The 13,596-nt window shown below is 40.9% G+C and overlaps 2 protein-coding genes across 14 annotated transcripts in view; one reads left to right on the top strand and one right to left on the bottom strand.

Annotated features, from left to right (window-relative positions):
* The window catches only part of MCUB (mitochondrial calcium uniporter dominant negative subunit beta), a 109,247-nt gene that overhangs the window by 81,347 nt on the left and 14,304 nt on the right, over positions 1-13,596 (top strand). For 5 of the 6 annotated variants that reach the window (XM_040476384.1, XM_040476373.1, XM_040476407.1 and 2 more), the window contains 3 exons: positions 6,638-6,798; positions 8,186-8,389; positions 9,207-9,323. In XM_040476384.1, the coding sequence (XP_040332318.1) occupies positions 6,638-6,798; positions 8,186-8,389; positions 9,207-9,323 (482 nt within the window). The remainder of the gene's footprint in view (positions 1-6,637; positions 6,799-8,185; positions 8,390-9,206; positions 9,324-13,596) is intronic. The other variant, XM_040476408.1, reaches the window with a different exon arrangement.
* PLA2G12A (phospholipase A2 group XIIA) overlaps positions 12,799-13,596 on the bottom strand; it is a 41,578-nt gene continuing 40,780 nt past the window's right edge. For all 8 annotated transcript variants that reach the window (XM_040476293.1, XM_040476358.1, XM_040476345.1 and 5 more), the window contains one exon: positions 12,799-13,335. In XM_040476293.1, the coding sequence (XP_040332227.1) occupies positions 13,097-13,335 (239 nt within the window). In that variant the 3' untranslated portion in view covers positions 12,799-13,096. The remainder of the gene's footprint in view (positions 13,336-13,596) is intronic.

Raw genomic sequence — 13,596 nt, 5'->3', positions numbered from 1 at the left:
ATTCTATTCTATTCTATTCTATTCTATTCTATTCTATTCTATTCTATAAGTAATCTCTGTCCCCACTATGGAGCTTGAATTTACAACTCCCGAGTTTCACACTCTACAGACTGAGCCAGCCAGGAGCCCTTAAATCCACTTTCAAATAACACTAGATACACTGTTTCACAGGCATTACAAGTACCTTGTAATAATCATGTATTTCTAATTCTTTCTTCCCATCCCTTGTCATTCATTTCACTCATATATAAGCTGTAATCATTGAGTATATTTTTACTGCTGTTATTTTGAACGGACTGTTTGGTAGACCAATTAATAATAAGAGAAAGGAAAAATAAATTTTAATTTGGTCTTCCCTTATTCCTCCTTTAATGTTGAATTCCTTTATTTGTATAGATCTAGGTTTCTGACCTAATATCATCTTCTTTCCCTTTTAACACTTCTTGCAAGGTAGGTCTACCGGCAACAAATTCTCACAATTTTTGTTTGAGAAAGTCTTCATTTCTCCTTCACTTTTGAAGGATAATTTGGTGAGATACAGAATTCCAGGTTTGTGTGTTTTTTCTCGTGCCTACACAAAACGAACACCCTTTTTAGAATTTCCAAAAGAACAGAGGAGAGTTTTATTCCCGTCCGAGTTAGGACAGCTGCCTGGGTTACATAGCAGAGGGAGCTCTGGCGGAAGAATGTTTGGTGCAGGGTTATTTACATTGTTGGCTTTTTTTTTTTTACATAAAAAGTTGCAAAGCATTAGACAAAGGACATTTCAGAAAGTTGTTGACCTTAAGTTTCTAGTATATGTGGGGCTGTAGGACTTTCATGTTAGGGGAAACAGGGAAGTTTCTTCCTTTTTCTTTTGTGTTCAGAATGGTCTTTTCGGCTCACTTTCTTTAACGAAGCACATGTACGATGTGTGCTCAGGGCAGAAATAGAGCCCTTGCCTTGAGGTTTTGCCGAGTTATTTTGACCTTGGTAAACATCAAAGTATTGGGCCCAAGACATTAAGTTGAAGGTTTCCTTTATCACTCTCAACATGAAGTTTTTGTTTCCTTCCTGCTTATATAGTTTCTGGGAGAAGTCCGATGTAATTTTTATTTTTGCTCTTCTGTAGGTAAGGTGAACACCTTTCCTCGGGTTCCTTTCAAAGTTTTTTTTCTATATCTTTGGTTTTTACCTTGCCTTACAATTTTTTGTTGAAAGCCAGACACGATGTGTTGGGTGGTAGAAACTGAAGCACGTACGTCTTTCGTGTGAGGTTTTACGTGTCTCTGGCTAAGAGATGGTTTACTATTTACTGTAGCTGGAGGTATCAGAGGCTTGAGTTTCTTCTAGTGTCCTTGTTTTTCTCTTCCCTGTTGCCTTTGAGTTTCCCTAGAAATTCTTTCTTAGGGTCTGTGCCTTGCACAGAATTGTAGCCCTGTTGACATGGTGGAAAGGTATTGGGGGTGGGTGGAGTAGCCTTCTATAAACTTAAGATTGTATCTCTGGTATTTTATTGGGCTACAGTTCCTAGGCTGCAACCTTCAGAAGAGTTTCTTGGCCCTTTTATTTTTTCCTTCCCGTATGTGTGAAAGGAAGGCTAGATTGAGCAGGAGTTGGCTCATGGCCCTTCTTCCAAGCAAGATAAGGCGCTGGTAGAGTCCGTGCTGTGGGCAGAGTAGTGCTCAGTCAGCGCTGTTTCAGAATGTTTCTTTTTGCCTTCTCCCTGCTCCGAGCACCTGGTTATGTGTGATCTCTGACCTTCACTATGGGAACCTGGTGGGGCTCCTGGAGGTAACACTCGTAAATGTGTGTGAGTTTTTATTTCTCAAACCCGTCAGCATCGAGCCTCCGGTAATTCACCAGTTGTGGCTTTTTTTGTTGTTGTTTTTTTTAATGTTTGTTTATTTCGAGAGAGCACTCAAATGGGGAGAGGGATTAGAGAGAGGGAGAATCTTTTTTTTTTTTTTTTTACTGTTTTATTTTTATTTTTTGAATTTACATCCAAGTTGGTTAACATATAGCGTAATAATGGTTTCAGGACTAGAATTTAGTGATTCATCACTTACATATAATACCCAGTGCTCATCCCAACAAGTGCCCTCCTTAATGCTTCTCGCCCATTTAGCCCACCCCCCCAACCCAACACTCCTCCAGAAACCTGTTTGTTCTCTGTATTTAAAAGTCTCTTATGGTTTGTCTCCCTGTTTTTATATTATTTTTGCTTCCCTTCCCTTATTCATCTGTTTTGTATCTTAAATTCCTCATATGAGTGAAGTCATATATTTTTCTCTGACTGACTTACTTCGCTTAGCATAATACTGTCTAGTTCTATCCATATGGTTGCAAATGGCAAGATTTCATTCTTCTCTCCTTTGTGTGTCCCCACATCTTTTTTTATCCATTCATCCATCGATGGACACTTGGGCTCTTTCCATACTTTGGCTATTGTTGATAGTGCTGCTATAAACATTGGGGTGCATGTGCCCCTTCGAAACAGCACACCTGTATCCCTTGGATAAATGCTTAGTAGTGCAATTGCTGGGTCGTAGGGTAGTTCTATTTTTAATTTTTTGAGGAACCTCCATATTTCTTTCCAGAGTGGTGGTAGCACCAGTTTGTATTCCCTCCAGCAGTTGCAAAAGGGCTCCTCTTAGGGAGAGAGAATCTTAAGCAGGTTTCATGTTCAGTGCAGAGCCAGATGCAGGGCTCCATTCCACAACCCTGAGATCCTGACCTGAGCCAAAATCAAGAGTCAGACCCTTGACCAACGGAGCCACCCAGGTGCCCCTACCATTATGTTTAAGTGTTCCTGCCAGTATTGGCTTCAGAGACTTCTGTTCTGGGTAAGCTGTGACCACAGACTCTTGAGCACAGAAGGAGGGAATTAATAAATCTATGCCTTAATAAATAGATGACAAAAACAGATCAATAAATAAGGGAAGGCTCTTGTTTATAGTTAGAGTGCTAAGTGCTGACTGGTAAATGTGGGAGTGCTGCTGGAATCAAAAAGTCATCATACTATAGCCAGATTCTCTAAATTCTGCATCAGCCAAGAATTAGTAGGTGTCAGTGAGAGTGGGAAGGTGGGGGGAGGGCATTTAGATTAAAAAAAATGCTAACAACAACAACAAAAAATGAGAGTAAGTCACAAGGACACAGGGGGCTGTCACTAATCATTTTCTAATACAGTTTCAACACCTTGGCTCCCATGTCCTTGTGACTTGCCCCCATTTAAAAAACATTTTTTTAAATGTCTGTTTATTTTTGAAAGAGAGAGAATACAAGTGGGGGTAGGGGGGACTGAGAGAGAGAGAGAGAGAGAGAGAGAGAGAGAGAGAGAGAGACAGAATTTGAAGTAGGCTCCAGTCTCTGAGCTGTCAGCACAGAGCCCCTACGTGGAGCTTGAACCCACGAGTCATGAGATCATGACCTGAGCCAAAGTGGGACACTTAACCAACTGAGCCACCCTCAGGCTGAGCACCCTGAGCACCTGAGCACCCTAGGCGCCCCACCCCCATTTGTATTTCAAGCTTTCTGCTATAACTAGATGGTCTAGGCTGATCTTGTACCCCAGCATCGGTGTCAGCCATTTCTCTGAAGATTCGTTGAAGAAAAATATATACTTAAAAACATTTTAATTGTATGTTTGAAAAGTGTATGGGATTTGCAAATACAAACTAGTATAGAGAAATTAAAATGAATCTGTCATTTCAACAATTGTGAACTTCCTTGTGTTAATTCTTTTTAAAGATCAGGGCAGTATTTAACTCCAAAGAGAGAAGGATGGCAAAAGTTGAGAAATATGAAAGTGGAAATTTCATGTCCAGTGAGTTGCCAGCACTCTGAATGGTCTTCTGCTCTCTGGGTTGAGTATTTGAGAACGCAAGTGGAAATAAGTGTTTTCAGGGCATCTCTTTGTTCTACTTGACCTTCCCTCCTGCAAACCCCAGCATGTCACATAGACTTTAGGTCAAGTAGACTAAATTATGGCCTCCCTCCTGACAGCCCATTGGGAGGAGAGCCCTCTGCCTGCCTGGAGGGGCTGTTTGCTGGGATTGAGCTCTGGGGGCAAGGCCGACCTTGGAAGTGTGAGGCCTGGTGCCCCACATCTCTTTGCCCTCGGGTTTACCGGCTGTCTCACTGAACATCGAATCCGACTTACTCAGTCTCACTGTGTGAATTAAACTAACAGGGGCACAATGGGTACGGTTGGAAGGAAAATGATAGAGGAATTATGCTGGATTTATAGAAAATTAAGTTTGTAAAGTTATCAGTTTGGGATTTCAGTGTATTTGAATTCCATTTCTTTTCTAAAGCATTAGCAAATTTGGATTTGAAAATTCAGGATATGAAAATGAAACCCACATTCACGACACATACAAAAGGAATAAAGAGCTTCTGAAGAAAAAAGAATAATAGTCTCTCATTTTTGGTTTTTGTTAGGAGATGGCCAGAGAGAAATGTTTAAATTGGTAATACAACATACGAATTCTTTGGTGCCATTTCTTTTTTTTTTTTTTTTTTTCAACGTTTATTTATTTTTGGGACAGAGAGAGACAGAGCATGAACGGGGGAGGGGCAGAGAGAGAGGGAGACACAGAATCGGAAACAGGCTCCAGGCTCTGAGCCATCAGCCCAGAGCCTGACGCGGGGCTCGAACTCACGGACCGCGAGATCGTGACCTGGCTGAAGTCGGACGCTTAACCGACTGCGCCACCCAGGCGCCCCTTTGGTGCCATTTCTGAAAGACTGTCGCTTGTCATTGGACTCAGATGAACATTTTGTGTTACTCGACAGACTCTCTCTTTGACCAAACTTTGGTCAGGCTCCTCTGAGCCCTCTTCTTGACTAGACCTCAAGCTCGGCCTATAAAAATTACAGATTGTCTACACAAACGATTCTGTTCTCCCCAAATACCCTGCCACTCCTCCCACCCTGAGAGACTTGAACAAACACCAGCATAGTTTCTGACAACTTAAGCCCGTATGCCTAGGATTATGACTATAGCCCTCTTAAAATGCTTGCATGAGAAAGTGCAACAGTGCCCGGAGAACTCCGTTTGCTCAGGGAAAACCTGGTGATAGATCAGTCCCTGAACTCCTTCTTCTAGCAGTTACTTGAGAAAGCTTGGAATCCTTTCTCTACACCTTGGAAGTGTACAGCTTGTCTCTCAGAACTGTTTTCTCAGGGACCCGAGAAACTACTCTTTGACGTGCAGACGTTCAAGGAAGTGACTCTTGCTCTCAGTGCCGGCTCGGTGGGTGCCTTGCCCTGACTTGTACACTGCCTTTTGTTTGTTTCTCTTTTCAATAAGTGCCAGCCAACAACCCAAATGGCCTAGTCACCTTAACCAGCCATCTCCATGCCCAGTTTTTGTGGATTTCCCCTTCCTGGACTCTGCTAGCTTAAGCCCCTGGTGTTCCCCTCCCTCCCTGCAAACGCCCAGCCACCTCTGCACAGATAGAAGTTGACTGAGTTGAGTTCACCCTGGGCTCTCTTCCTTATTGCGGTAGTTACTGAATAAAATCTATCCATGTCACTTTATCTAGTGTCTGGCTTTGTTTGCCCCTGATACACTCCACAGCTTGGGACAGAATTGTACCCCATCTGTACCTTTCCTCTGTTTGCAGACCTTTTATATGTCAGTACTTTCTTCCTCAAAACAAAAGGGCTCTGACTGTTCTGCAAAGCTCAGAAGCCTGGAAGGGAACTTCTACTTTTCATTTCTTCTTGGCAGCTTTAGTTTGGAATGTAGAAGGGATTAAAGACCACAACAGAGTTTTGAAGGTGGTGGATGGAAATGGGAGGGAAGTAGCTCGAGTACGCTGCTGGCAGGCCCTGGAGACTCACTGGGCTGGTCCTGACTCTCCACGGTCATAAACCTCCCTGGCTCCTCGAGTGTGCTGCTGGTGGGCGGGTCCGTCTGCTTGTTCTCGCCTGTCCCCCACCTCCAGTTCTCTTCCAGTGCTGGGGAACAAGTATAACCCTCAGAAAAGGGGCATTACAGCCCAGCCGTGTGGGAGCTTACAGATCCACAGAGGCGGCAGGATCAAGAGAAATCTGTAAGCAAAAGAACTTTATTAAAACTCGTTCTCCGTATGAACCTCCTTTCAGATCTGCATCTTGTTGAAAAAAACTTACACTTTACTTTTCAAATGTATATCATACTTTTGTTTACACGTTAGTACCCCAGCTCCCCTCCCCTGTGGATCCTAAAATAACTTTTGGATAGATGGTTGGGGCTTGAGGGGAGGGATCTTAGATTGAACTCAGGTATAGAGATGAGTCCATAAACTATAAAGTGTTACAAACTGAGGTGAGGCCTTCACCTGGATTCTGGTAGACGGATACCTTACTTTTCCTGTATGAAGATTTTTAGAGAAACAGCAAAGTCCTATTACAAAAGAAAAAAAGAAAAGACCGAAACATAATGAATTTTAAACCTACTGTCTGGTAATTTATCATCCCAGACTGTCTTTCTGTGGGAGAGACCAAAGGAATCACGGGAGATGGGAAGAAAGGCCAATACCGAATGCCTCCCTAGGAGCTGGAGTGCCCAGGTGGCCAGCCACGGGCACTCAGATTTGGTTCCCTACACTCAGAGACCCTGAAGGAAAAAATGTGGTGACTGCCTGTTTCCCTTGTCTCTTCTCAGAAAAACTGAGTATGGAGCATGCCACCGACATGGAAAATGTGAAATCCTTGGTTCACAGACTGTTTACAGCTTTGCATTTAGAAGAGTTTCAGAAAAAGAGAGAGCACCATTTACTGGAGAAAATTGACCACCTGAGGGGACAGCTGCAGCCTCTTGAACAGGTTAGGAAGCATCACGGTTGAGTCTGTTGAGTGCGTGCCACGTGAGCATTTTTGCGAATGCTCCACGTGTGCTCATTTTCTCCTTTGATCCTCATGAGCCTGTGCCTTTGGTAGTGTTATCTTTGCCATTCTCGAGATGAGGAAGCTGGGGCCGCCAGCGCACGTGGCAGATACATGGCAGAGCCAGAACATGAACTCTGGTGGCCCGGCTGGAGCCGCCATCTTTAACTCTGTGCTGTGCTTCCTCTCCAAGGCCCCGGTGTCTCTGTAAATGAGTAGAGTGGGTGCGGGGATGCACTAGCTGGAGCACCACCAGTTTCTTTTTGGAGGCGAATAGGCCCAGGGCCGCAGCTCTGCTTAACAGATTTACAGCCAGAGGTTAGCGATGGCCTCCTCACATCTGAAGGTAATCACTGGTGGAGAAAAAATAACTTTTGGGGGAAGAACAGGCAGGAGTCTGTACCTTTTAATTTAAGGGAAGAAACTGCATCTTTTAAACCTTGGATCCCACTTGCAATTTTTAAAAATGGGTGGGTGGCTGTGTGTCTTTGTATCTGAATAGGAAGTTTCTGGAAATAAAAGAAACTTTTAACTGTGTCCTCTAAGCTACACGTGCCCATATATCGAGGGGTTGGCAGAGAGACTTTTTATTTGTTGGATTGTGTACCCACGCCACGTTTTTATTTTTTAAAAAGTTGGTGATATATTGTATCAAGATTTAAAAATCTAAAAAGGTGACCAGCGGGAGGTTTTCCTCCTCCTGGCATATCCCCCCACCCATGAGTCATTTTAGATTTCCTTTATCTGTATATCCACAAGTACAAATAAATTATCTTGTTCCTTTCTTCAGAAAAGGGCATATGCTATTACATATTATTCTTCCCTTTTTTCACTAACGGTGTATCCTGGAAAGATCTCCATCTATGTACATGGAGAGCTTCCTCACTATGGCTACGTAATAGCTTGGATATATAGATATATGGATCATTGTCACTCTTTTACCCTTAAGGATCTGTAATGAACCATGCGTGCACAAGTGTATCTATAAGCTGCATTCCTAGAAGTGAAATTGCTGGGTCAGAGAAAATAGGCATGTAATTTAGGTTTCAGAGGAGAACGTCTTGAGTTTTTCATCGTATACCCTTCTATACTATTTAATTTCTCCCCCCACAAGTAGGTATTACCTTTATAATTTAAAAAGTGACTCATTAATGAGCTGATTTAGAAATAAGTGATCACTCATTAATGTTTATGTTTCATAACCTGTTCCTAAATCAGACCTCTTCAAAGTGGTGCAGATACATACTATTTTACTTTTGTTCCTTCTGCTTTTATTTCCCTTAAGTTGGTGCACTGTAAATTGAACTAAGCCGTTTTTCCCCTTCAGATAAAGGCTGGAATCGAAGCTCGCTCAGAAGCCAAAACCAGTGGGCTTTTGTGGGCTGGATTAGCATTGCTATCCGTTCAGGGCGGGGCGTTGGCCTGGCTCACTTGGTGGGTGTACTCCTGGGATATTATGGAACCAGTGACATACTTCATCACATTTGCAAATTCCATGGTCTTTTTTGCATACTTTATAGTCACTCGACAGGTGAGTAGTTTGTTAGGAAAATGGTAAGTTTAGGACATGTTTTGCAAATAATTTTTTCTGCAACTCAAATAATGAGTGATAAATCCTTTTTATTTACTGAATTGCTCTGAGTTTTTATAAGCTGATAAATTTTGTTGCTTTTCATGAGAATAGAGATTTGTATACAGCATGGACAAACTATAACCTCTATAGGGAAATAGTACAGCCCACAAATTTCTTTTCTTTTTTTTTTTAAGTTGATTTATTTTGAGAGAGAGGGAGAGAGCAGGGGAGGGGCAGAGAAAGAGAGGGAAAGAGAGAATCCAAAGCAGACTCCAGCCATCAGCACAGAGCCCGATGCGGGGCTCGAACTCACAAACTGTGAGATCATGACCTGAGCTGAAATCAAGAGTCGGACACTTAACTGACTGAGCCACCCAGGCTCCCCCACAAATTTCTCTATTGAGATAAACACATCAAATTTCTTTCTCTGTCTTTATTTTATAAATAAAATTGAATACGTATTGCAAAAACACTCAGTAACTTTAGCTTTATTACATGACTATTTTGCCAAAACAGTTTTCTTTTGCTCCTTTCTGTCCCAATATGTGTGATTTCTCTTCTCAGCTTGCTTGCTTTTGAAAGCAGCAGCTGATCTCAAGCAAGACAAAATGTTTAACTCGTGTCGCCTTATGCTTGCTCTGTTGGCCACTGCAAATATTTTACTCATCTGCCGCCTTTTGCTTTAGTGTTGCTAAGGCAAGTATCTTTCTTGCAGAGACATTATGTTCATTTAAAACATGTTTAAAACATGTTCTTTTTTTGTTTTTCTTTTTAGGATTATACTTACTCAGCTGTTAAGAGTAGGCAGTTTCTTCACTTCTTCCATAAGAAATCAAAGCAACAGCATTTTGATGTGGTGCAGTACAACAAGCTAAAAGAAGATCTTGCTAAGGTACTTTAATGCAGATACAACATCTTCTCGCTGGTCTTATTTGGGAGCCAGAACTTAGTATGGGGGAAATACAAGTTAAATCTTGGTCCTCCTAGACTTCTGTGTATCATGCTTTGCTCAGTGAAAATGTTGACAAGTGTGATGCTGATTTCATATCCTAGGGTTTTGTTCTCGACTCCTGTATTCTATATGAGGATAGCTTTTAATGGGTATGGGTATGGGGAAGTGTCTTAAATGACTTTGAGATAGTTAAATAATAGTTTTCAATAGCGGTGTTATTTCTGTTCACTCTCTGTGTGTTTTTAAAGAAAACAGTCTAGGGGCGCCTGGGTGGCGCAGTCGGTTAAGCGTCCGACTTCAGCCAGGTCACGATCTCGCGGTCCGTGAGTTGGAGCCCCGCGTCAGGCTCTGGGCTGATGGCTCAGAGCCTGGAGCCTGTTTCCGATTCTGTGTCTCTCTCTCTGCCCCTCCCCCGTTCATGCTCTGTCTCTCTCTGTCCCAAAAATAATAAATAAAAAAATAAACAGTCTAATATCAAGCTCCACTTTCAAGACCATAAAAGAAAGTAGACTTTTAGGAAGGTGAAGACTGATAAAGAATTTTAAGCTTCTTGAGGCACTTGTAAAAAAAAAAAAAAAAAGCTTCTTCTCCTTAAAAATGGAAGATTCAATATGGTATTCGTCCTTTCATCTTTTCCATCTTTCCGGTGAGAAAACAGAGGTGCTTAGTTACTTGCCCAGGTATACACTGTTAGAAAGTGGGGAAACCAAGGTATGAATCCAGAAGTTTGACACTGGAGCCTGTACTTTTAAGTCTTTCACACAATTATGTGTCTCAGGCAGCTTTTATCTCTGGCCTACCAGCAGACTCCTTAGTTTTGTTCAGATGGTAGCTTTCAACATGTTTACTAGATTTTTAATTTTTCTTAGTAATTTTAGAGGAAAAGTTTTGGTAAAAATCTCTTCCCATTGCTCACTGCATGCTCATTTAATAGCCAGTATTCATAATATCTCTTGTTATCTGTACCTTCTAAACTACTCATTCCTCAAATTAAAAAATATAGATAGATATAGACATTCCTGGAATTAAATTTGTAAGTCAAGAATTGGAGATAACCTTTAAATAATTTTTCTATGTCTTTATTTTGAGAGGGTGCATGCACAAGGCAGGCAGGGGCAGAGAGGAGGAGAGACACAATCCGAAGCAGGCTCTGTGCAGTCAGTGCAGAACCCCATGTGGGGCTCGGACTCATGAACCGTAAGATTGTGACCCAAGCTGAGATCAATAAGCGTCTGACTCTTACCAAGAGTCGGTAAGCGTCTGACTCTTGGTTTGGGCTCAGGTTACGATCTCACGGTTCATGAGTTCGAGCCCCGCGTTGGGCTCTGTGTTGGCAGTGCAGAGCCTGCTTGGGATTCTCTCACCCTCCATCTCTGCTCCTCCCAACTTTCTGTCTCTCTCTCAAAATAAATAAACAAAAAACATTTTTTTTTAATTCTGTAAAATCACTACTTGGGAAAAATACAACAATTTTATTTTTATTTAGTGTACAGTCTTACATTTGAATGATCTAATCCAAGAAGCCTAAGGGATGTTCTTCCAACTAGTTCATGGCAGTGGGCACTTAGGATTTAGAGTAGTACCTGTGAAATATTTTTTTTAGGTAATAGAGTTGAGGAAAAAGGGAGATGGATAGGTCACAAAGTGGTTTTCTTTTCAGATAAGAAACAGAAAAACCATTATAAAGGGACAATGAACATAATAAGAACTTGAAGGATGTATCAAAACCTTAAGTTCCTCTTTTCTGAAGGGTCCCTATTCACTGAAATACTGTAGACATTTGCCACTAGTCATTATAAATGTTTATTAAGCTAAGGATACACTAAATTTACATATACATTTACTCCTCTCATGCAGTAATGCCCTGTTTCTCATTCTCTCTGATCACGTACTTTTTCTTTTTCCCATTGACAGGCTACGGAATCCCTGAAACAGGTGCGCCACTCACTGTTTGCGAATGCAAGGAGAGAAAGTCCATGAAAAGAATTAATCTAACATTTCTAAATGTTATTAAATTTTTCCGGTTATGTGTTGATTCTGCAACTTAGAAACTGGAACTTTGAGTCCCTTAGTTCCTTTGGATTTGATCGTTTCAATCTCTTTTGTTAATTAAAAAAAAATGTGAACATAGGTATTCTTTGAAGTTCTCACTGGAGATTTTTGGTTTGTGGATTCGCATGACTTGTCCAGGATTAATGCGGGGAGGAGCTTGGACGCGCCCATCAGAGTCCGAGCAGCTGCCACTGTAGTCAGGTACTTGAGCTAAGAGTCCTTGTCCGTCTGGGTTGTGTTCATTCTCCTGCAGAGGAGTGGTCTCTGTGTGTGGCATTCGCTTTCCTTCTTAGGCTTCCTTTAGAATCGTCTTGTCATTAACTTATTTTTAAATATATCATAATAATTGGAAGATCTTTATCATTAAATATAGTTTAAGATTATAAGATGTTATCTGAAATGTTTCATCTGAACTAATACTTACTTAGATCCTACTCATGTTTCATACTAGCTATGCTGATTGGTGTGAGGTAATACCTCATTATGGTTTTGATTTGCATCTCCCTGATAAGTGATGTTGAGCATCTTTTTCATGTGCCTATTGGCCGTTTGTAGGACTTCTTTGGAAAAATGTCTGTTCAGGTCCTGTGTCCATTTTTTACTCAGATTGGGGTTTTGTGTGTACGTGTGTGTTGAATTGAATGAGTTCTTATATAGTTTCAATATTAATTTCAATATTAATCCTTTATCAGATATGTGATTTATAAATATCTTCTTCCGTTCACTAGGTTGCCTTTTTAAAAAGTTTTGTTGTGTAAAAGCTTTTATAGTTCTGTTTATTTTTGCTTTTGTTGTCCTTGTCTGAGGGCAGGTGCTCAGACCAGTGTCCCAAGAGCTTACCTACATTTTTCTTATATTCTCTTCCTAGTTTTATGATTTCAGTTCTCACATTCAAGTCTTCAAACTACTTTGATTTTATTTTTATATATGGCCCAGTTTCATTCTTTCGCATGCAGCTGTCCATTTTTCCCAATACCATTTATTGGATTTAGGATTCTTTGTTCTAGTTCTATGAAAATGTCATTAGTATTTTGATAGGGATTACATTGAATCTGTAGATCGTTTAGGCACTGTGGACATTCTAACAATATTATTTCTTCCAGTCCATCATCATGGTATATCTTTCCATAAAGGCTTTTTAAAGTGAGAGTTGAAACCTATACAAGAAGTGATAATTCATATGTAGATGAATTTGTATGACCAAGTACAAGAACTCTGAATTATACAAATGAGTAAGAATGTCAATTAGAAAAATTAAAACATGGATTTCAAATATTTTATTAAGGGGAAACAACTAATTTCTGGGTTTCAAAAACCTTTAAAAACATTATAAAACTTTTATAAAAACTTCACAGAATACAAATTTAAATCTTCCAGATATTTTTGAGTAACCTTGAGATTTACTATAAAAATCAAGTATTACAAAGGTTTGTGTATTTTTATTTATAGTAATTCCCTGAGGATTTCATTTCATATATATCAACCCCTTTCATCTAATATCAGCATGTCTAATACCAACATCAACTATTTTAAGTTCTCATTAAACCTTAAAACATTTTAAACTGCTATACCATAAGCTTCCACCTTAGTGATATTTATATAAAAGGACAAGAAAATCTGTTTTGAATATAGACAAGATACATAAAACACAATTATTCCTATCATTTGGATTTTGGAAAGAAATACAGCTTCTTAGTAAGCATTGAGGCAAAGCAGGGAACCTGCTTCTTTCCAATTGCAGTTGGGTCTTTGCAAAAGTCCACTCGGCGCTGAGAAACTTTCCTGTTCACCAGGGTGAGGAGCTCTGTGAACTCTAAGGAGGAGCCAAATTTTCCCAGCATCTCACACAAATCCTGAATGTACCATGAGCCATTCACAGTTTCCCGATGAGAATAATAACCTAAATGATAGGAGCAAAAAGGGCACTGAAGTTTCTCTGGCTTTCAGTTATGGTGACTGAAAAACACCTTTATAATTCACCATTACCGAAGTGTAAGTTCTCGGGGCGCCTGGGTGGCACAGTCGGTTAAGCGTCCGACTTCAGCCAGGTCACGATCTCGCGGTCCGTGAGTTCGAGCCCCGCGTCGGGCTCTGGGCTGATGGCTCGGAGCCTGGAGCCTGTTTCTGATTCTGTGTCTCCCTCTCTCTCTGCCCCTCCCCC

This window comes from Herpailurus yagouaroundi, unplaced genomic scaffold (assembly GCF_014898765.1).
Source record: "Herpailurus yagouaroundi ecotype Mexico unplaced genomic scaffold, PumYag 28, whole genome shotgun sequence".
Taxonomy (NCBI): Eukaryota; Metazoa; Chordata; class Mammalia; order Carnivora; family Felidae; genus Herpailurus; species Herpailurus yagouaroundi.
Note: the sequence above shows the minus strand (reverse complement) of the source record. Positions and strands in the feature narration are given on the sequence as shown.